Raw genomic sequence first — 24,067 nt, forward strand, 5'->3', positions numbered from 1 at the left:
CTGGCGTGTCTTCCAGCTCTTCAATGTGGACATGTTTTCCGTACCGGTCCTTCATCACAGTCCTCTTCTGTGTGCTGGCTTTACTCAGCGTTGTCCTGAAACAAAACAAATGACAAAACTGTCTTTAAAAGCCCACTGCTCCTGAAGGTTTTTAAAAAAATGCTAATTTTTCAGCTGCAGTTTTAAGGCTTTTGTATTTAAAATAACATGTGAAGAACCGCAGCTGGCTGAGGTCAGATACTTGTTAACGCGTTCTGAATACAACACACGCCATCGCCTTCACTGGCGTTTGTAATGCAAACTAATAGCAATTAATCTCCATATGCTGATTAAGGATACAGCTTTAGATGTCCAGCAAAAACATGCTGTAGCACACAGACATGCAACAGATGTTGGAATTCACACAAGACCCTTTCTGGTTGTTTTATTTAACTTCAATATCCAGAGTTGTCCTATACAAGAGTAATTTAGGCTGATTAATTTCTTGAATTTACTTCTGAGTGAGCCTCACAGCCATTAAAACTACACTTGTGGTAATCTAGTCTCCTTAACTATTCTGTTAATTACTTCCTTGCCTCATTGGAACCATCTTGCTCTACTAGTCAGAAACTTAAATCTCATCAAATGCCTTTCAGATCTGGGCAAACAGATGTGGTTGTTACAGGACAGCTGGGTGTCTCTTGCTCAGTCTTACCCAGAAGCCCAATTTTTGGACAGTGTCCTTGAGAGAGGGCCATGGGAAGCCAAGCACCCCTGGAAATTCCTGCAGGCTCAGCCAGGAACAGCTCAGTTTTTATCAGACAGATAACACTTTTTAATCTGACCCAAGTGACCAAAAGGTGCCTTGGTTAGATGGATAAGAATGTGCTTTAACAAGAATGTGCACCCTTCAACCAAAAGCAGATCTTCTGGTTCTCAGTGTGTCCTTGTGACATCGTCCCACTAACACCAAAACTGGCCCACGTTTTACAGCTTCTTACCATTACAGACACAGTTTGGTCAGGCTTTACCACCCCTAGGGCCACTATCAATTCAAGTGGTCTGAAAGCAACAAAAAGGTATGTCAAAGGCACCAAGCCTGTCCAGCCTTGGCTCAGGTTGTGTATGTAGGTACACTTGCTGTACTACAGAAGCTTTTTTTTTCCCCTCTCAAATATTTTCCTATCTGCTCTGCCTCATTCTTACACGAGGCTCAACTCTCACATGCAGGTATCTATCTATATACCCATCTCCATATATCCTCTCATCTATTTTGATGGGCTCTCTCCCTGTTCCCTCCCTCACGGCATGGTGGGGTAGGAGGGCTGAGGAATGGCTGCATGGTGCTTGGCTGCTGGTCAGTCTTTCCAAGTGAACCTCTCCTGTGCCTGTATCCCTTCCTGCAGCAGAACATTAGTAGTAACCTCTAGTACTTTTGCAAACAAAGCTTTAGATGCTGCCAGTGCTTTCACTTCAGACATTCACTTAAATCCACTCATTTATTATGAGTTTGTTAATCCTCTTCTAGTACCAGTTCATTGACATGCCAAGCCAAACCTTTTAATAATTGATCCGTCTTCTTTCACGATTTCTTTCTCTACTAAAGCGGGGAGTTGGACTTTCATTTGGTTACCTGTATAGCTCAAAGCCTTGAATTAAAACATAAACTTGAAATTAAAACAAAAACCTAGGACTTCACCCATTGGCCTGTCAATCTAACAAACAGCTTAGTGCTTGTTGGCTTCCCCTAAGCTGTTATAACATTGTACAGCAGAAAATATCCATTGTGACATTGTGGCATCTATGCTTTTATATAATCTTTTGGCAAACTAAAAAAGTTCTGGGTTTTTTTGTACATCCAAGTATTTCTGTTGCATCTAATGACACAAAACTTTTATCCATGTGAATCTTTAAGATGTTTTACACCCGTTATTCAAAGGGACAGTAAAATGGATTAAGAATGAAGTGCTATTAGTTCCTTATAGAAAAGCCTATAGTAATTCAGTATCACTTTTCTGTTACTAAAATGATCAGAAAAAGCATAAAACCAGCAAAGATGCTAATTAGCTTGGAAGCTACTTTTTCCTTTCAAGGACAAATACATCAACTTACCCAGTGAGTAAACTTTAATGTACTAATTTCTAAAATGATCTCCATGCATGGTAACATATGAATGAAAATTTTCTTTAACAATATCCACACCCATGACTTCTAACAGCTTTACTTAAAGCCTCCATGGATTTTGTTTAGAATCTTAAAAATACACATAGCTAATTCAGTAATGGTATCTTCCCCCTCCTCCCTACTTCCTATATGAATCGTTTCATAACATGGCTGAGCAGAACAATCCAGGTTTTATATGCAGTAGTTGAGTCTGATGCTCCACCAACAAACCTTTCAACAGAACCGAATTTCTCCCCAGAATGTTGTGACAGCTATGTTAATATTTGTATTTAAAAGGCATTTTTACCTCTTCAAAGTCCTCTTTGGCTGATGGAAGGTCAGTAGCTAAGCTAGTGTCCCCCAGATGTTTCTCCATCCTCTCTCCTTGCACTACAGTGGTTTTTATGACTTTGCTGACCTTCCGGCCTTCCACTGGTTCAGACTGGAACTTGGAGGCACTGGACAAAACAGCAGGCTCAGACAGGGTGACCTGTATGGTGAGAAAGCAGGAGGATACCGGGTGTGAATGACACAAGGGATACAAACACAGCTTTCAGTTGCTCTGCCCTCCCTCCCTTCTCAATCATTGCCAGAGAGAACAGGAATAAGGCAGTGTCTCACTCTCTATGGGTACGCAGCAAAGCAGAGTGTGTGCGTGTTCTCACCTGCTTTACAGCTCCAGAAGGAGACACTGCAGTATACATGCCAGTTTAGACAGCAGGAACAGCCCTGGATAACTTCCTCTGCTGAGAAGCTTCATGCTGGCAGAGTGAAAACTGCTTTGGGAACCCGAGTTAGCCTGAGGGTAGCAGGGCTATTGCTGCTCTCCATGGCGAGGAAAGCCACTGTGCTGGCTGACTGGCCAAAGCCACTGGAGTCACCCCAACTTACAAGCGGGCCTCCTGCTGTGAGTCCATGTTGTATTCACACAGCTAGTGCCAATTAGGGGTAGCAGGCCAGACTTTAATTGTAAGATAATCTTCTGAGAGATGAGTCATGCTTGTAAAACCAAGGAACTCTTACAGGAGCAACAGACAGAATTTGAGTACCATGGGAAAGTGACAAACATGATTTTATTTGCCAAGACACAAATGTAATGTATATGGGTTTCATATGACAAAGAGTAGCTCTGCAATGGTCAGCTAACTACAAGAATACTTTCTTTCCTTGTTACCCTGCTCCTAGAGAATTAGTTCTGATGATTAATTCTGGCAAGAGAGAATGGCAGTTACACTCTTAGCATGTTGAGTGATGGCTTGTTAAGTGTTGCTTTCAACTGCAGCACTGCTGAAAGCAAGCCCTGTTACTTGCTTCTGGACCTCTGACACTACCTTAATCGTGCTGATACAGATGTCTGTAGGGCTACATGGTGAACAAAGGCAGGTAAAGATAAACTGAAAAGCACTTACCTTCTCAGGCTGTTCTTCAATTACCTGGCTCTACAAACTATTTGCATGAAAGCAGTACTTTTTTTTTTTTAGCCTCTTCAAAGCAAAGAACGCACCAGTTAACTAAACCTAAGATAACTATATTGTTCTAGAAGGGATTAGTTATAGAAACCTAGAGAACATGACATTGTTTCATTACAACATTCACTAATTTTCTTATTAGAGCAAGAGGTATACTATAAATTTTTAAGTAATAACAAACACAGAGTTGCCATTAATTTAGACATTATTTTAGTATGAAGCTGCTCTCTTTATGAATTTGGTACCTCTCATAAATCACAGAATCTATATCCTAACTTACCTTTTACAGAAAACTGCCCTCTTTCCCTGCCCACCCCCACCCTTCCCTGTCTTTATGCTGAGGCCTTTCCACCTGCATGAAAACTTTTTAAAGTATAGTTCAAAACTGCCCATTGTTGGCATGAGTAAGATGTAGCTACTAAGTAAGACTGTTGGTGTACTGCTACTTTGTACCATGGCAAGGAAAGTGGAAACCTGACCTCTGACTGTTCACTGTCACTCTTCAGCACAACCCGTTTTACAACTTTAGAGTAGCCATCTCCTTCTTCAACAGTGACGGGGTTCTGGGGTGTTCCTTGCATGAGGACTTCCTCTTTTTCTGTGCCATCTGGAGTAACATATCGCCGGATGATCTTTCTAGTGACCTGAAGGAATGAAATAGAGCTTTGTCCCAAAAGAATTAACAAGAACATACTCCTTATTCTCTATATAGTATTTTCCTCTCAAAGGGTATTTTTTTCCTACACAGGAAAACCTACACAGATGGTTCAGTGTTTCAGTCTTTATCATGTATACTCACAAGTACCTGCAGTAAAGCTGCATGTTGATGCATTCACCCCACTTGGGTTAGCACACGGCAAAGCTCTAAACTCACTTCACAAGTCGGCACAGTATAGACCTTGGAATGACTCACTAGAGCAGTAGTTCTTGTTAGGAAGAGAGGTACAGTATTTCAGAGAGAAAACATAACTTTACAACCATACAATGGCTAGAAAACACTTTCAGACTGGCACTGTCAAAAAGGCTTCTGAAAGTAAGAGGTTGGCAGCTTCATTATTGAATGCTTAGAACTAGATTCACAGAGGGACTTGGACATCACATGGTGAGAGCGATGGTACTAACTACTGCTAAACTAGTGAGCTAGAATTAACCTCCTTAAGAGATTAAACTGGTGCTTAAACTTTTTAGACATTGGGAAGCCAAACAAAGAGAGGAAGAAAATTCAAGAGGAATAAATGGCTCAGGAGGATGAGCACACGTCCCCCTGATGAAGACCTGGAGCTCTACATTCTCATACCCCTTCCCAGCTCCTTTTGATGTGAAACAGTTATCTCCCACTTTGTCCCAAAGCTTACTTGCTGGGATGCTCCATCAGACTGAGTCACTAATATTTAAGAGTCACAGAGGTGGAAGCAGTGCCCTCCCAGGCACGGATCTACCCAGAAGAATACAATCATGCTCACTCTTGCACATCGTGCCCAGGAATATTTGTCTGGGGTTATTTATTTCAATATGAATTGAAAGAGCTTCCAGAGGCATCCTACCCAGCTGAGGGTCTAGGACATTTTCTTGGAAGACAGAGGGTGGAGTTTGCCAGCAGCAGAATTCAGCTACATCATTAAGCGCTGAGGTGTCAGATAAAGCAAGTGGCACAGAAGTTCCTCCTTCATGCTGTGCAAAATTCACTTTTATAAGCATGGTCAGAAAATGCTTATTTGATGAGGCCATCACACAGTACTTGCTATATTCTTTGTGCCATAAAACCTGAACTGTATGTACAGATACAGAAATTTAGTAACTTGGCCAGGCGTAGCTGAGTGGAGATTTTGAAGATCTAAAGTCTGGATTTAGAGGACTCTTGCAGACCCACCCTCCATTAGTTTAATTAATATGAGCAAACATGATCTAAGATAAATTTGTGGGTGGTTTTTTTTTGGTTTTGTTTCTGTGGGGTTTGTTTATTTTTTAAAAGTTTCTGAGAAATGTGGATCTCTGCAGAATTTTTATTGGTTCCAAGTAGGAAAATTTAAAAAATATGTCATGTTAAGTTATAAACTGGAACACAGAATGATCTTGTGAGCCAAAATAATTCTTCAAACTTTGGAATCTCTCATGAACAGAAGTTCTAGTCCTTTCCAAGCTCTACTCTCTTAAAAATCAGCTCCTTCACAAAAGAAAATGTGGTGTGTATGTGGATGCATTTATCCTTCCTTTTGTAGGTCATTGAGAAGGCAGCAAGGGGCATAACTGACAATACCTTCTTTACCACTGTGTGGCCATGTTCATCTGTATATTGCTCTTCTGTAACTGTTTCTGGTGGCATTTCAGGCATACTATCAGCCTGTATGACAAAGAACAAAGTTTTATGAAGCAAAGCCTTTGTGTGGGTAACTTTAAATAAGCAATTTTTAAATTGGTTACTTGGTTAAAGAATGACCAAAAAAAAAAGGAGAAATGTTCTGCAAATAAACAGAAAGGCATGCAAAGGAAAGTTATGCCACAACAGACAGGCAAATATGTGTTAGTTGACTGCATTGTGTATGAGGCTGAGAAGTCTTCATCCTCCCCCTGCTGAGGCATCTAATGGAATTTAGAGTTGGGTTAGCAGTGTTACTGTAATCCTCCCTTTAGGAAGAGGTATGGAACGCCTTATCCAATGCCTGTGTGTTACTCAGGAGCATTCCAGCTCCATGTGTGCTAGCAGCAAGCGGCTGTCTCAGCAGCATGCCTAAAGGTGTTACCAGGGCCTAGTCACCACAGGCTTGTGCAATCACTCCACACTCGGTACCTGAATAATCACCCGGCGACGAACCACCCTGGTAGTGACCATCTCGTCCTCGTCCGAGCTGGTCTCCAGCTCACCTAACTCCTCTGCTAACTCCTAATGGAAGCATGGAAGCAGTGCTCTGTTGCAGGTAGTACTGGCAGTACTTACAAGTTCTGTTTTTATCTAAAACCATCTTTGCTTCTAAAAATTTTTGCTTTTAGAATTTTGGCCTCTTACCAGACTTGAATCTGTGAAATACTGATGCAGAGTAGGAGGCTTTGGCCACTTGGCTGTACGTTAGCTGCTCATTATCATTGAAAAAAGAAGGATGAATCTTTGTGGCATTAATTCTATAGGATGCTCTTAATGGTCTGAGTGGTCCTAAGGTTGCCAGGGACGAGCCAGAAATTTGTGGCATGGTGTCATTGCAGGTGGACTAGAAAGTGTTACTTACACCAGATCTGGAATTCATACACATATGGTTCATACATATAATTCAAACAGATATGATTTCTGTATTAATTATACAGAAAATGATGTGAAAGTCTTTTAAACTTCCAGCATATAGACAGTGTGACAACAGTTTTTAGCTAGAGGACAATATATCAATAGCCTTGGCACTGAAAAGATCAAGAAAAATTAGTAACAAATGTTGAAGTTCTTCTCTCTCCTGCATAGGGAAGAATTAAAAATTTAAATGAAGAGGTCAGAAGGCAAAGAGAAGCCGAAAAGAACTACTTGGGAAATATCAACAGTATAAAAGCATAAAGGGGAAAATAAATAAAGAGGGAGCGTGTGTTTCTTTTTGTTGGAGCTGGTTGTTGCTGTTATTTTATTTCAATAAAAGAACTGGAGGGAAGAAAAAAGTGCATTACCTTTGAGGGCAGCCTTTCCTACCGCAGCCATATTGTAGCTAACCTTTCAACCAGAGCTATCCTACACCTTATATTTACCTTTTTGGAGAACCTAGAGGCAGAGCTCTGAAGCTCTTCATCATAGAGGTGGCACATTTGGCAACATAAACAGCAGAGAAAGAAGAGCCTGTTTCTAGGTGACTGTCAAAACAGGAAATAATTTCTGCTTAAGTAGAACTGTGCTTTCTCTGCTCTAACTTCACTGATAAAACTACTTTCATGCCTAATGATGCCTTTTCCTTTTCTACCACTCAGAACATGCAAAGCAAGCTGTTTGTTCTTAAAGCTTTATGTGCCAAGTAATTTCAATCCCCCACTAAAAGCCATATATAGTGGCTTGCTTTCACTGCCTCTTGACACCTTCCCCTCTCCAAACATTGCAATCACGTTCCTTTGTCTTCTTACACAACCAATGACCTACCTCACGTAGTTCTTGTTTTTCTCTTCCATCTCCCGTCTCTCATTTCTCATACATAAACACCCTTCTCAGGTTCTTTACTTCCAGAACATCCTTTGTATTCTGCCATGAACATCCTGGTGTCTTTTTTCCATCACACTAACTTTACAGTATTTTTCATGATGTTCTTCCTGCTGCTCTGGTCTAGTCTTGCCTTTCTTCATAAGCTTTTAATATTATTACTTTGTCTTTCATTACATCTATTTTTCAGCTTTCCCTTGTACATAGTTTGATTCCATGTCTGTTTTTTATGCTGATTCTCTCTCCCATGAATGGACACAACTGTCACAAATCAAATGACAAATACAGGTACCAGAACCAGAATTACAGTCTAGATTTCAGGATCTGTGTTTTGCCTCAGCTTTGAAAACTTCTACACAAATGACTATAGCTGTGCCCTGTAACCACAGAGGAAAGGAGAAAAGGCTGAGTTGCAGATGAGGATTAATTAGGCTCATTAAAAATATTTTCTCCTTAGGGAATGAGACATAGGATTTTTTCTTTTGTGTCAATTAATTTGAAGTAAAGTTGTTAGTTACCTTTTCTAAAGATTCCTCTTCATAGCCTCTTCCAAACTTTTCTGTCTGCTCATCAGTTGACTCTACTATGACCAGACTAGTTCTCTTTGGAGAAGGGTCATCCTGGTGGAGTTGGGGGTCCTCAGGCTCTTGGATGATGGGAGAGTCACTTCTCTGAGCAGCTGATTGGGGCTGTAGGGGTGGCTTTTCTCTCTCTTCCTTTGCTGCAGTGAAGTGTGCAGATTTTTCGCTTGCTGCTTTTCCAGCTACTGCTGCTGCAGACTGCTCTGTTCCTGGAGTTGTGATGCTGTGAATTACAGGTTCAAGGGAAGTTACTACCATGCAGTGCTTTCCATTTTCCATAAATGGGGCGTTATGCACTGATTAAATATTGTTCTGTCACCTAGCAAAGTCAAGCAATAACTGATACTGCTTGGCAAGAACTACAGATCAATCCGGCTAGGAATCCTTCTCATCCTCTTGAGCTACGAAAATCTTCAAATGGATGTCCAAAGGTTTCACCCAATTCTGCAAACAGTCTTTGTAAAGGATTTATGTGAGATTTGCCATTACTTGTGCCCTCACAAATCTACATATTACCTATGTTTTTTGGGGGGAAAGAGACTGGATCACTACAGATGGATGTGAAGTAACTGCTACATTAACCACAAGCTATACAACTGCAGGTGAGGAGAGAACAAATTTAAGCAGAATTTGCTGCTGCAAGTTATTTGAACATATTATTATGTACATGCCTATGAAACATATGTAAAGGTAATACATGTATTAAAGAAAATGCAATGTGGTATTTTTCTGTTGCATATTGGTGAGTAACAGTGATTTCAGGTATTAAGGTAACTTTCATCTGAGTTTTATCAAGTAACGTTACAACTCTGATTCTACCTTGAAAAGGTCACTTCTGATTTGTACTAACTGTGAAAACATTACCCGCTTCACCATTTAGAATCTTCTTTTGAGGCTGACTCTTCTCTTGTCATGGATACCAGTGAAAAGAAAAAAAACTACACCAAAAGTGGTGGAATTATAGTCTGGAAAATAGTGAGCCTGCAAAAATGAAATCTTCCACTGCTAAAACTTCTGAGATGCTTTGGAGCTAGCATCTATATGCTCACTTTTCTTCCTCTCTCATCCTAAAAATTAACTGAGGAATCTGTTAAATTTTAATAGTAGGAGTCCAGATTTCCTTTTCCATATCCAATCCCATGAGTAGATAACAGTAATAAAATAATTTGTATGTCAGTGGTTTTTGTCCTGATACAAGTTGGGTTTTAACAATTTATTGTGTTCCTGCAACCCTTGAAAACCCTTGAACCCTTGTTCTAAGGCAAGAAAATATTTTATTGTAGTTTAAGTTCAACTGTGCTGATCCAGCCTTTTTCTCCTATTCACTGGGCTATACACACATACTATAGTACCATTCCCCTCAGCATGGGTTCCTTGTGAGCCATTTAAGTCTAGCCCCATTTTCCTCCTAGTTCAAACTAGACATGATGTGTAGGAGTATACCCCTGTCATCACTGCTCTCATTTAGTGTTGGCAATATTGTCTCAAATGTATGAACTGTTCCTCAGAAACATTCATTTCCCCATCTAAATCACGAGGAAATATTATTATTTTTGCTAATCAGTGCAACATAATCCTCTGTCTTAGAGACTGCTTTCTGTCTCCCACACTCTCTCCTGGAGAGTGCAGCATATCTTGAGTGAAAGAATCCCCAAAAGAATCCCCAAAAGACCATTTGCTGGACTCAACTGCACTTTGCTTGTTTGGAGCTGCATCTTCACATCAAAGCTACTCACTCTTGGGAAAATCACTTCTTTGGAAACGGATCCTTGATATTTTACTACCCTCAGAATACCTGAGTCAACCCTGCAGAGAGTTCTCTGTGTGGGCACATGTTTATGGATTGTGGGAAGGAAGAAAGAAACATGATCTTTTTCAAATTCCTTTCTAAATGAAACCAACATCACTGACAGCCCCAAAACAGAATTCAAGGCTTTGCTGTGCAGGTCTTCTAAATCTTTACTTTTTGATGTGCTCTTCCCTTAAATACCTTTGTCTTGTCTCTATAAAACCCCGTTTCTATTCTTTTGGCTATCTCAAATGTACTCTGAAATATCTAGTTCCTAACATGTGGTTATGAGTTTTGTAAATAATGATTAATTAGGAAAATTTTGGCCTTAATTGAAAAAGCCATTTGAAGTTGAAGAAAGGTCTTCCCAATATTAGTTTCATTAAGTTTAAAACTAACTGTCATCTAACATGTGAAACAAATACACTGCAAGAGAATTCCACCCCTACATTATCCCTCTTCTCTGTCATATGTACTACACTAGATGATTGCTTTGTGTTCACAGTGATAAACTGACTTTCTTTCCTAATCCTAAAGGCTTCCTCCACATGGATTAAAAAGTCAAATCTGCAGTAGGAACTAATAAACTGGGGCATACAACTGGAGGGAAATTCTATTGAGTTCATATTTATATTTTACAGTTTCAAAAAAACCTGTAAAGTCCTGGTATTACACAGAGAAGAGGTAATCCATTCCACCTAGGGCTCATTCTGGCCTGCAAAACTTACAAATATTCATGTTGTGAAGTAGATGTTTTTTCTGGCACATCTTGGGGTTTCCCTGAGAATTCAGCTTCTACTTGTTCCTTATGTGCTTGTCTCAGGAGCTCAGCCATTGATACTTCTGCCTCACTCCTGGGAGTACTGTCCTGAAAAGGAGAATAACTGACAGACACGTCTTCCTCAGAGACAATAGGAGGGTGTTCAGTTGGCTCACTGTCTTTAGATAGCCTCTGTTGTCCTTCTTGCTTATGTCTTGAACTGTACAGTTCTTCTTGCAGTGCAGAAAACCCTTTAAAAAATAGAGATGAGAAATGTCATTACAAGCCTTACTACAATGCAGGAAGTCCTTTTCATTCTCCATGGGCATTTAAGATCCCTGGATGGAAAACACTATCTGACATTTTTAGACATCTTGAGTGGGAGATGACATAACTTCTGTAAGTAGCTGAAGGAACCACTACCATTGTCAAAACATGAATCTTGACAGTAACAGGCAAACCAAAATGTACCCAGAAATTTACCCAGAGTAACTCATCCTGAAACCATCAAAGTAGGAAAGAAGATTCAAAACAGTTTTTTTCCACTAGATTAGGATAGGTTTTAGTGATTTCCCCCTCTCTTATTTATTGGCTTATGGAAAAAATATCTACACAAGTATGCTCAAATGAATTGATACAGGATTCGGTGCAAGATTTATGTGCTTCAAAAAACATAAACATGTTTACTCACCCCCAGCCCCTAATCTCAAAGCAAGAGCTCTCAGTTCGAAAAAAAAAAGTAAAATAACCATTGACCTAATCTACTAAACTTTTAAACTTAAGAAATACAACAGTATCATAGCAGAATTACAATATCCTGGATATTTGAATCCAAATATTTTTCCAAAGCACAGAGTAGTTCTCCTTTTACAAATCTTGGCCAAATCCTAATGTAGCCTTCTTAACTTTTATGAAAGTACCCGTGTAAGTAAAAAAACCCCAATCTAAGTGAGTTTAAGTACTGGCAGTGATTTCTGACAACACTGCTTTATGTGTTTTATAACACTCAGCTAACACAGAGATCTTGTATCTGGTGAAATAGTGATCGGTGTGATGTCATGGTTGCATTAATTCACGTGATCTGTGCTTTTGGAATGAGATTCTGCTGCTCAGTCATAGAAGTTCACTGATCATCCCAGTCATGCATTCCAGAACAGAGGCTAGAGCTTAATAAGACAACCCAGGCAGTCTGGATCAGAAGACCTTTACCTTCACTATGGTCCAATCCTATGGTTTGTTCAATTTCTGCGTAGGTGCGAGTGCCGTGGCCCTGCATGGAGTCTATGCCGCTGGTCTCCATCAGGTGAACAATATCCATTCGGTTGATTTTAGTCAGACACTGGGTAAGATTTGTATCTGTGGCATTAGAATGACATCATGTAGCTAAGAATTTCATGTGCTTTCTCCCTTCCTTTTTGCAAATGAAGGACATACGTAGGATACTGAGCAACATAATATCATATATAAAGGGATGCCTTTAGAAGCACTGCTATGTAAAATCTGCAATTAACTAAAGGGCTGCCTAGAAAAATTACCACACTTTTTGGTGTTTTTTTCCTTTAACAAATTTGTTCTGTTTCCTCCAAAATTCTTCTGGTTAGGAAAAAGAGGCCTCAGTGGTTTTCCACTCTTCCTTTCTTGTAAGGTGCTCTGCCTTGCCCTCAAATTAACAAGATCCTACCATATATTGTGTCATACAGACAAATTTTAAAAAATTAGGTACAATCTATGGTCATTTCTTTCTCTAGCCTAAATTTTACCCAAATTTTCTTTCTGTGGTTATAACATGCATCTGTCACCTCAGCTAGCAAACTGGAGACAGCTAAATGCATTATAACTGGAAACAAACCTGTTGCGTGTTTCCCATCCCTTTCAAGCCAGTATTTGAGGAGTGCATGGCTTTGGTCTTGAAGTGAATTAGGATTTTCAATTCGGATCTGATGAATTTGCTCTTCTGTAAAATCCAGTTCTCTTGCTAGCTCTGAAAAAGAAATCCATCTCTGTAAAGATGTCTCTTTCTTTTTCCCACAGCTGTCAGCAGCCAAGGGGATTAAAAACTTTTCTGAAACAAAATTCTCTCTGCTTCCATACACCTTGCATTATATTTAGAGACCTTGTTAAACAGTAAGTCCATGATCAAGACAGAATTGGAAGTGATGGGTCTGTGCGAGGTTTTATTTTTTGTGTCTCTGTTCTTAGTTCTCAGAGGCACAACACTTCTGACAAAATATAGAAGCAACAAGCTATCAAATGATATGAAGCTGCAGAAAGAGCCCATGAGCAGATAAAAATATTTCTAGCTACAGAGCACTGTGCTCAGCAGATTCTATAATCTGAAATGGTGAGTATTTCAGAATTTTTGATCAAAATGTAGTAAAAGAATTCATTTTAAGTAATGGCATTTTGGAACACATATTAAGGCTTAATATTACTACTTCCATGGACTGGTTTAATTTAAAGAGAATTAAATGTCTATGAATTACAGTTGAAAACCAAAACCTGAAAATGTGAAACTAAGAATAACTGATGCCTTTCTGATGTAGCATAGGCTCAGGCTGCAGTCCAGAAAAGAAAATGAGTATGTAACATATCCAGAATCAGGGGCAGCTTTCTGCCATCACCAAACTAAGATGCAACTTTTGAAACAGGTCACCAACTGACTTAAAGCCACAGAGACTTTGTGAGATTCCTGCTGTTACTCCTGGTCTCTATTCCAATATAGGACTCATTCTATTCCACTTGTAGTTATCCCTACAGTTGCATGGACTTGACTTTGGAGGGCGTCATGTTTTAAACAGGATGGAGGGAACTCTAACCTCACAGGGCTTGCAAGCCTCCAGGCCAGCTTGTAAACTGGTGCAACTGTAAACTTCAACAAATACATAGTAACTGTACATTAGATTAAAATCCTACATAGTCAAATAAGTTTGAACAAAACCCAATCACTACTTTATCCCCCAAAGTAACATTAACCTTTACAGTAATCAAACTTTATCATAATACAAGACCTGAATATTTATGCATGTGCATTACCCTGCCCTCTCTAAAATGCTATAAAACATCAACGTCAATTTTGATGAGAATCTATTTTTTCAAGTTTTGTTTTCAGAACTGTCTATTCATGTATGCAAAATTTTCCACAGATTCCTAATCTGATACATTGCACAGGTCCAAGTACTACTGACTGCAAGATAATCCAAGTTGCGATGAGTGACATGTGTTTCCATTCTTCTTTATGGATTGAAACAGAGGACAGGAAAGGATGAGGTGAGTAACAAAAGTAGAACTATTAGTGATATTTTGCATATACTCTGGAGATGCTTATAAAAACAGTATAGAGACAATTTTTCTTATCAAGGAGTTTATATTTTTGCTCTGCTATACAATTCTTCGTGAACTACTAGAGCCTTGCTTATTTTAAAGAGTGTGATACTGCTCCAGCGAGATACAAAAAAAGTGCAGACTTGATTAGACTAAAAAAAAAAATAATGCTAGCTCTTTGTCACTCTCTTGTCCTTGGAGTTTTCCTTCTGGAGATGTCTAGCAAGTGTAGAGACCTTACCTTTGCAGCTGAGCTGTTACTTAATGGCCTACAGGAGTTCTAGTAACCAGACGACAGTAAATTACTGGAATGTTTCTATAAAATATCTTTAGATAATCAGGAAAGCATCTGAAAGAAATGTCAAAGAAGTGAGGAATGTTCCTCTCCTTTCTCCCCAGAGCACACACGTATTTTACCTGTCCAGCTGAATCCGAGGTGATCAGCAATGTGGGCCAGTCTTTCCTCTGTCCTTTCCTGATCATCCTGTTGATCTAAAGGTCAAAGAGAGCCACAAGTTGCCTTTTACAAGTTAAAAATCATTTTCATGGGTGATATAGCCCAAGAAGGGCGAGTGCTTGTTTTTCTAACTGCTGTGATCTAATTGTGGGCAAGCTGTTACAACCAGGTAACTGAAGGGAGGACGGTAAATCCTCAGGTTAACAAAGCCAAACCCAAAAAAGCACCAGCAAGCTTGATTTTTCCAAAACTCAGGACTATCTACATTTTCCGTTCAAAAATCAGGCTTTCGGGTAAAAATCTAAACAGTACTGAAGTGCCTACTGTGCCTATTTTGGCCAAGCCTTTTATTCTACAGCTTCATTCTAACATTAAATAGGAAGACATTAACTAAGTCAAGAGCCATAATTTTCCATGCCCCCTTAGTAAATGCCAAGGTTGAAAAACTCATCCGGACCGGTGTTTCTAGTTATGTTCTTTCTGTTGTAGGGAAAGTTTTGTTCAAAGAGTCCATACAGGTTATATTTGAGACCTTGTTAATTTAAATCTCTTTGACTCTTTCAACTAGGCAGTGATGCAAAATACTTACAATGAAGGCAAGGAAAAGTCAGGTGTATATTCGCCAGCCTTCGCTGAGACTGACTGTTCCTCTCATCCCCAAACTAATTTGAGGATGGCAGAATTTGAGTTTTGATTTTCCCTGCATGCACACACTGATTGTGATATCTCAGATTCAGAAAATTGCTTAGAGTTAGTGAGATATGCCTGTTTCATTTTAGCTACTGGGTTTCTAATGTGGCTACACAGGAGTAATACACAAGTGAGTGAGAGGAAAACCAAACACCACAAAACTTGTACTACAGTTACTGGTGCCATAGAATTTGCTTGAGATGCAGATCACCAAAAAAAGGTACATTAAAAACTTAAAAGCTTAAAACTCGTGCAGATTTCTTTGTGTAACAACCCAAAAGAAAATGAATTTGCCTTTCTTGGTTTCAATCAATGTTCACATACTTCATTATTAGTAAAACTTAAGAGTAGGGCCAGGGAAAGCCAAAAATCAAAATGTGCATGACCTGAGCAATCAGCTTAATGGTAAAACAATACATATTTTTAGAAGTGTTTTTGTTTATTAAGGTAACACTTCCCATAAACATTCATGATTCACAATCTTGAGATTGTTTCACAGACAAGAAAAATACAGACACAACACAAAAAAAACCAAACACAGCTCACAGGGGAAAAAAAATACACAACTAACCACCAAAAGCTTAAAAGAAAATGCCACACACATTACACGGGTACACACACACACACCCCAAAGAAAACAGAAAACCAAAAAGTTTAATTCATGACATGCGTCGCACAGGGAATCCCAGTCGCTGGCAAATACCTTCAACATGGTCATGGACATTGTCATCAGGGATACGTTCAATCTGAGTCTCTACAGACTCATCCCAAATGGGTCTGGTGTCAAAGATGTCTTCAGGAACTGACTGCTGAGTCTCACTGGATGGCACGTTTTCAATAACTGAAACTTCTAGGGCACTACTGCTTTCGTCATCTGAAACTAATTCTTGTTCTCTCTCTGACTGCGTGAGTCTTTCCACTAATTTAGAAGCTTCATCACTAATTTCTTCAAAGAATTCTATGGAGTTTTTGTAAAGGTCAAAAAAATGTTCCTTACTTTCTTTCGTGGGACTAAAAGCACTGTGGGAGGCTGTGGTGCTTCTGCTTTTAACTGGCAACCGTGATGAAAATACCTTGGGTCTTGCTGTTGTTGCCTCATCTGAGTCTAGCTCAAGATTCATCTCTCTCTCCCTCTCCCTGGTTTCTGCTTCTGCCTCAGCATAACTCCTAGCTTTTATTGACCGTTTAGTCTTCGGGTCCATGGGAACACTTGCATCGGATTCAGATTTACTTCGGTTATCTTGTTTCATAGGTAGCTTGTTTGTCATATCAGGAGCTTTGGGCAACTCTAGTTTGTGGACAGATGTGTCTGTGCACGTATACTGTTGTTCAGCTTTTTGGAAAGCTGCTTTGACAGGAATTTTAGACTTTGGTTTTGCTTGGTCATCTTTTCCTTCACACTGCAAACTATCTAGGGAGCCATCTGTGGGAAGGCTCTCATTTTCCCATTGTTGCAAGGATTGTGATGCAGCAGCAGCGGTCCTTACAGGGATTTTGGATTTGCTTTCACAAGAAGGCACACTCTCCATTAGAGCGGTAGGGATTTCTATCACAGATCTCTGTTCCTCTGGTGAAGAGTCTGGGGACTCCTCACCCTGCTCTGAACAAACTAATCTAGTGACTTTGGAAAAATCTAATTCATCTTCTACTGTGGACCGCTCAGGAGAGAGAGGGCAAGGCACCTGACTGCTGTCAACCATGTCAGTCTCCGTTGTGGAGAGGGGCTCAGCTTCAGAGGCAGCAGTTTCTTTCTTTGGTGATTTTGAAGCTGAAATACCCATTTTAATCGGAATCCTGGATTTAGGATCTGCTTTTGTGGTGCCTGTGCTGGCACCTTCATCTGTCATTTCTTCTGATTTATCGCTAGGCTCAGATTCTGGGGGTGAACATTTCAATGTCTCTTTGTCTTGTGTATCTGACTGCTCTGATTCTGAAGGTGAAAATGCATCTGGTGAGCAATTCAGCTTAGAAGATTCCACCTCTGCTGCTTCTTTCACTTCTTCAGATAAAGAAACTTCTTCCTGAGGCTGCTGCCCCATTTGGAAGAAGTGAAAGCTTTCATCTGGGTAGTTCCTTTTGGTCATGTCAATGGCTCCACTTCTAGTCATTTCAAATAACTTTCCTTCCTGAAAAAGAAAAGGATTTTGTTCACTAAGTGGTGTCCCTTCCTCAGTGGGTGTTCTGGCCGGTGTGGTATCAGGTGTTGTGCCTTGTGATCTCCTGTCTACCATCAACCCAAAGATCTTTTGTTCCTCTTCTTTCACTCGAGCTTCAAAAGCTTCATCATCTTCACGTATTTCACTCCATATGTCAGAATCCACATCGGTTTTAGTGATGACAACTTGGCTGATTAATTTATCTGTTTCATCTCTTATGTCCTCAAGGGCAGATGCGTCCTCTAATTTTGGCTCTATTTCCATATATACTTCCTCTGAAGAGTGATATTTACTACCTGTGTCTCTGCTAAGTAAACCTTCACCAGTCTGATCTTCTCCTTTTTCAGCAGAACCACTTTCCCTAGACAGCAGACTTCTACCAGATCCTACCGTACTTTCGGAGTCAGTAAAGAAATGTTCAGAAGACACATTCTCGTAAGGGCTTACTATATAAGGAGCACTGCTCTCAGCAGCATCTGCCACACAACTTTCAAGTTCCACTGTTTCATTGGTAAGGGATGAATACTCTGGTAAGGGTTTCTCTGCATGAGTATCTCTCTCAGATGTTTCAAAATCTGCCTTTCCCAAATGGCTTCCCAAAGCAGAAGGGTCAGTGGCACCATCTTCAGCCAGCTTGTCATCTTGTAATACAGAGTACTCGGTGGTACAGTGTCCACAAGCACTACTGCCTGCTTTCTCAAACACAGCTCCTGTAGGAACGAGACCTGTGTGTGTTAACAACACAGTGTTTTTGTCATCTTTTGCAGTAGTATCATATTGCTGGAGCGTTAGTGAGGACTCAACGTGAACTTCTTTCTGAGAACAGTCACCACCAGAGTGACACAGAGTACCCCCAGACTGTGTGACTGGGGCACTGGGACTAACTGTCTCACTGCAATCTGTATTGTCGCATTTTGATTCACTGGTTTCTGCTGATACACAGCCATCAGAATGACAACTACCCGATTCTCTTGTGGAAGCCTTACAGCTGCCCCCAAGGATAAGTCGTTCCTCTTTGTTGTCTTCTGGCAGTTTATCCTGTTCTGCTTTAATTGCAGCTATCCTGATAGGGCACTGTTTTGAATCAATGGGTTGAAAACCTGCCTCATCAGGGCTAGAACTGGAGTCAATGCTGGAAGGTAATGGTGAGGGTGGCTGCACTCGGATCACAGGCTCCATTAAGAGGCCTGAGTCGGCTTCTTTTTTTAGCTGAGTCAACTCTGGCTCGCTTTCTGATGAGGAAGAAGTTTTTCTACATTCAGCTGCAGACATCACCACTGTAGGTATATCTTTTTCCTCTACAGCCGTTGACTTAGGTACTTCAGCTTTACATGCAGCTTCTGAATCAGAAACTACGCAACAGTCACCTTGCTTACAATCCTTTTTGTAATCCCTCTTCTGTTTTGCTTCTTGTTCTAATTCATCAAATGTTTTGATTTTGGTCACCATTTTAAACATCTCTTCTTCAGGGGTGAATCTCTTTTTTGGTTCACTTTCTGAATCCTCTTGTTCTTCACTGACTTCAGGGATCACGGCTGACTTGGGTATATTTGACAGTGTCTGTGAGTCTGCTGTTTTAGGTGTGATTTCATAGCTAATCTCTTCAGAACTAGGAGTTTCAGGTGAAAGAGGACTTTTCCCTGAACTCTCCATGAGGGATGTTTGCTCTAGACTGTCATCATCAGCACTCCCCTCAGGGTCACGAAGAATCCTGGAACGCACCAATGCCAGCTCTGGGCACGTCTCTCCTTTGCTAAGAACAGACTGAAGGGGACCCTGCCCCAAAATAGCAGCCTTCACTGTTTGTTCTACAGGGCTACTTTCAAGAGAATCACAGCAGGGAGACTCTTTCATAGGACTGGGCTCCAAAGAATCAGGCGTTTTGTGTGATGAGTTATCTTCTAGCACTGGGCTTGCTTCCAGTGAGTCTTTATGACTTACAGCCAAAGAGTCATCTGCAACTGGGCTAAAGCTTTCACTATCATGGCTAGCAAGTGAAAGTTCCAATTTCTGGGGACTTCTAACCAGAAAACGGCGTTCACAGGTAATATCTTTTTCTTTCTCTAAAGCAGTGTCATGTGTTTCAGAAGACTTAATTAAATGTGCAGTAGTTGGGGATTCTTTATCCCTGCTAATATCTTTCACAATGGAAGCTGAGCTACTTCCTTTAAGTTTATCAGCCTCTTCTTCAGAGGCTGTAGGCACAAGGTCTTCTGATACATGGTCAGAATGAGGCTTACTAGTCTCAGTTACAGCATCTAGCTGCCTTTCAGTAATACCTTTTTCATCTTCTTTTGGAGAGAGTTCCTTTGGAGAACATGTTTCTGCTGTTGTGTGTTCTCTAGCTGCTTCTTGAGCTTCTTCAGTTTGCCCATCGGTTTTCTTTGGTGAGAATGAAAGGCTTTCAGGGCTTGTTTCTGGAGTCTCTGCCAGGCCCTCATGCTTGTAACTTTCCTCAGAGCTGATCTGAGGGGTTCCATCAAGTAGGCTACCTGGAGAATCAGCCACACCTTCATGTTTAAGGCTCTCTGAACTCCCATCAAAAGTAGCACTTTGCAGAGAAAGAGCGGGAAGGAATCCATCTTTCACATACTCTGTGGGAAAAGCAACACTGAAAGGACTGGTTAGTACTTGCTCCAAGTTAAGCTCTCCCTCCTCTGTCACTGAAAGGTGACGGAACTGTTGATATTTGTCATTATCCTCCAGCTCTTCTTTGATGACTTCAGAAAAGTCTGTTGAGGTTTTTCTGTCAGGGCTGATCTGGAAGTCAGTATCTCCCAGGTCATCAGAAGTCCTGCCCTTCACAGCTGCTGTATTTCTGGCACTTTGACCATCTGATGCTGGAGGGAGAGGTTCGGTTGTTTTTTTGCTGCTCTGCCCTTTTGCCTGCTCTTTACCTACAGCTTTCTTGGTAATTTCAACAGTAGGAATATGCATTTTTCCTTTTTTTGATTGTGGCTCTCTCTCTGCTTTTGATGTTGTGCTTTGTTTGTCCTTTTGTTTGTCTGTCTTGTGGCTTGGTACTCGCCTCGTTTCACTTTGTGAAGAAATTGGTTTTCTCCTGGTTGTTTCCTTCTCGGGGAGCTGTTGCTTCTGTTTGACAGATTTGTGCTCAAACAGTCCAGATACATTCTTGGATGGGTCTTGACCTGACTGGAAGGCTTTCATCAGTTCACGAACTGACATAGTCTCTTCAAGTCTTTCTGTCTTAGAAGAAGGTGAAACAGGTGGTTGTGTTTTGTGAGCTACTGTTTTTTTGACTGGTACTGGTCTTTTAGACGCCTTCTCAGCAGTGCTTTCTCTTGGTTGAACTCTGACAGGCAGTTTTGACCGTACTTTTTGCTCATCTTCCACTCGTTTCTGAAGAGCTTTAACTTTATCTTTTATTGAGCCAATAGGAGTTTCCTCTATAACAGGGGACACAGCCTTAGCCTCAGGAGCAGCTGCCACTGTTAAGCCAGGATCCTCACCTACAGACTGATCTGAAGTGATCTTCTTTAGTCCTGGCTGTTCTTCACTGCTGCGCGTCTTGCCTTCCTTTTGCTTTTGCTTGTCTCTTAATTTTGTTCTCACTGGCTTTTTAATTTCTAAAGCTGGCTTGTGTTTCTCCTCTGTAGTTACTGTTTCAGTTGTTAGGGATTTTTTCCCTTCTTTTTCAGAATCCCTGCTTATTACTACAGCTTCGAATCTCTCTTCTGCTAAGTCTTCCTGTAAGGCTTGTGGTTGTACCTCATGAAGAGAAACATATGTTTTTAAATCCTCTGCAAGGTAATCTACCATTCCTGTCACGTCTGGCTTTTTCGTGTCTGTCATTTTTGTTGTGCCTTTGTCTACCTTGACTTCTACACAGGCAGGTTCAGTGACTTCTAAAGGAGCATTTTTTCTGGCCTCTTCAATTTCTTCATCACTGACAATGACCCATTCTTCCTCTACAAGTTCTTGTTTGGAAAGGGACTTCTGCAAAACACGTTCTTCCCTGGTATAGGATCCACCTCTCAGAATTTCATTTACTTTTTCTAAGTCTTCTTTCACTCTTTCAACTATTTCAAAAGGCTCTCCCGGCTCTTCTTCAGTGGGTTTTTCAAGATCTTTCACTTTAATGGAGCCTGATTTATCAGAAGGGTCAGTTGTCAAGATGGCAGTCATTTTGATCAAATCTTGTTTCATCTCAGAAACTTCAGATAACAGATCAGGACTGGCTAGTACAGGGACTTCATTAACCAGATGGCTTTTCAGGATAGATGTTTCTGTAGATTCTGTCTCGTCATCTTTGATGCGAATGAAAAACATTGAAAGTAAAACGGAAATCAAAAATAGAGATTGGAAAATGTAATCAGGACTGAAAATGACAGTCTTTGGTTGCAGTGGTGGGAAGGTCAACAAAATGGGCTGCGAATGGTGGATCCACAAGATCTGAGGGTACAAGAGCAAAGCAAAGCTAACAGGGGGGAGGGGGGAAAATAAACCAAAACAACTGAAAAGGAAAATGGCAGGAAATAACTTGCTTAAATTTTCAGTATAGCACAACCACACATACATTATCAAAGCTGTAACAAACCAAATCAGGACGCCACTGAAAAAAAATAAAAACCACAGTAACAAAATTTCAAATAAAAAACAGAAGAAACACAGTGAAGTTACACAAAGATAGGCATCTCAAGATTGTTCAGATGTTACAGATCAATGTTCAAATAAAAATAACAAGAAAAAAGGGGGGAAAGCATTAGAACTGATTGAAAGTTGATTTCCTCTAAGAGAAAGCCAGTGTTAGCAAACTGTCAGAATAACATGGGGTTAACATTTTTTTTTTTTAATTCTTAATGATCAAAATAAAAACTTAAAAGTAATTCTGCAGTAATATAAAATGTGAGATCTGAATCAGCTGCAAACCGGCATTTCATCTAAGGGGATTTCACACCTAAACAATGGAACAAACAGTCTTGTTTTAAGAGGCATGGTCCTTTCCTTGGAACATCCTCATTGACAACTAATGAATTGACTGAGGAAAGAGAAGACAGAGAAGAAAAGGAGAGATAATAAGAAAAAACGGTGAATCAACTTAGAAGTGATTTCAAAGTTTTAAATAAATGTAATGTATGGCAACCAAAAATCAGAGACAGTCACACAAGACACATACACACAATTCATGTAAGGCAAGTTATTTCCATGCAAAGCAAAGGTGTTGCAAATGCTGTTGGGTATGTAGCTTCGGTTAAGAAACAGTAGCTTTAGAAATTAATCATATAAATGAAAATTAAAATATTGTAAAACATACTGTGGTGAAATATTTGTCTGGCCTGCGCAATCAATATACAGTAAGCTGGTTGTAGGTAATTGCCACTATGCCATAATTGCCTGCTGGGAATATTTAATGTCAGGAGGGACTGCTAGAAAATGTGCATTGAACAGAATAAAATATTTGAGGACTGAAGGAAGTTATTAACAGAGTGCAATGCTTAGGAATCACAATGGGACAGTTTTCTTTTAAAACCTGACGTATTTCTGCACCCTAGTCTAGAAGTCAAAGTAGCAATGTAAATAAGGAGAACTGAGGGAATACATAATCATCTATATTTCTTCGTAAAAAATATCCATTTTGCTACACTATCCTTTACACAAATGCTAGATGTCTGTGCTGTAATTAGAACCAGATTGCTGGGGTGATTTCAGTGCTGCTGTTGTTAGTGTGGACTGTCTAGTGCATACTGAAACACTATCAAATAATTTTGTAGATTCATAATATATATTTCCATAAATGAGAAATAGATGATTATCTCGCTGGCCAAAGAGCCAAGTTAATTATCCTGGAGAAAAGAAGCTTCAGTGGAAAGACAAACACAAGTACTCTCTGAGCCGTGTGTGCCCAGTAGCAAGAATGCTTGCTGGGGTCTCTGCTTGTTCCCTACCTAAAATAGTCTCTCTCCCACGGTCAAGGGAGTGAATCATGGACAACTGAAATTCCACTCTACTGGCTATACTATGGCTTGTCATTTCCACTTTGATGAAGTTGGTCATCCTGGTGTAAATAAAATGAATTAGAGCAAAAATCTGATACTAATAATGTTGTTAATCATGGTGAGTACTAATTCCCACCACATTATTGTCTATTTTGTCACCCTGATGTCTTTTATCCTCTAGGTGAAGCATTTTTGCTTTAGACCAAGGAGGCCACAGAGGAATGATCATCCACTTTCCAATTAAAACATGTATGCAGTACATCAAGAATAACTTAACCCTCAAAATGCAACATATTAAAAAGGTAAGACATTGCACTTTAAACTGGATACAAGACAGAAATCATTCTTTTGCTAAAGAGATGGAAGAAATCACTGCATTTGAAAACCATTCTTATTAGAGATACTCTTCAGACTGAAGATATACTTTTGATTGGCATCTTAATTAAAGGCAATGTTTGCCATTGTGAACTACTCACTCTCAGTTTCTAATAACGGCCTGATTCTGTATATACAAAGGGTATGTATGCTGTACCAAGCCTAACAGTCAAATTTCCAGTCATATTTCACCACAGTAAAGGGGGGAGGC

The 24,067-nt window shown here is 40.1% G+C and overlaps 1 protein-coding gene across 2 annotated transcripts in view; it reads right to left on the minus strand.

Annotated features, from left to right (window-relative positions):
- The window catches only part of ANK2 (ankyrin 2), a 238,209-nt gene continuing 214,142 nt past the window's right edge, over window positions 1–24,067 (minus strand). The window contains exons 36-45 of one of the 2 annotated variants that reach the window (XM_061993136.1): window positions 14,639–14,713; window positions 12,750–12,881; window positions 12,110–12,256; window positions 10,869–11,151; window positions 8,289–8,574; window positions 6,400–6,492; window positions 5,869–5,952; window positions 4,091–4,255; window positions 2,450–2,632; window positions 1–95 (exon numbers count right to left, since the gene is read on the minus strand). In XM_061993136.1, coding sequence (XP_061849120.1) covers window positions 81–95; window positions 2,450–2,632; window positions 4,091–4,255; window positions 5,869–5,952; window positions 6,400–6,492; window positions 8,289–8,574; window positions 10,869–11,151; window positions 12,110–12,256; window positions 12,750–12,881; window positions 14,639–14,713 — 1,463 coding nt within the window. In that variant the 3' untranslated portion in view covers window positions 1–80. The remainder of the gene's footprint in view (window positions 96–2,449; window positions 2,633–4,090; window positions 4,256–5,868; window positions 5,953–6,399; window positions 6,493–8,288; window positions 8,575–10,868; window positions 11,152–12,109; window positions 12,257–12,749; window positions 12,882–14,638; window positions 14,714–24,067) is intronic. The other variant, XM_061993135.1, reaches the window with a different exon arrangement.

This window comes from Colius striatus, chromosome 3, assembly GCF_028858725.1.
Source record: "Colius striatus isolate bColStr4 chromosome 3, bColStr4.1.hap1, whole genome shotgun sequence".
NCBI lineage: Eukaryota > Metazoa > Chordata > Aves > Coliiformes > Coliidae > Colius > Colius striatus.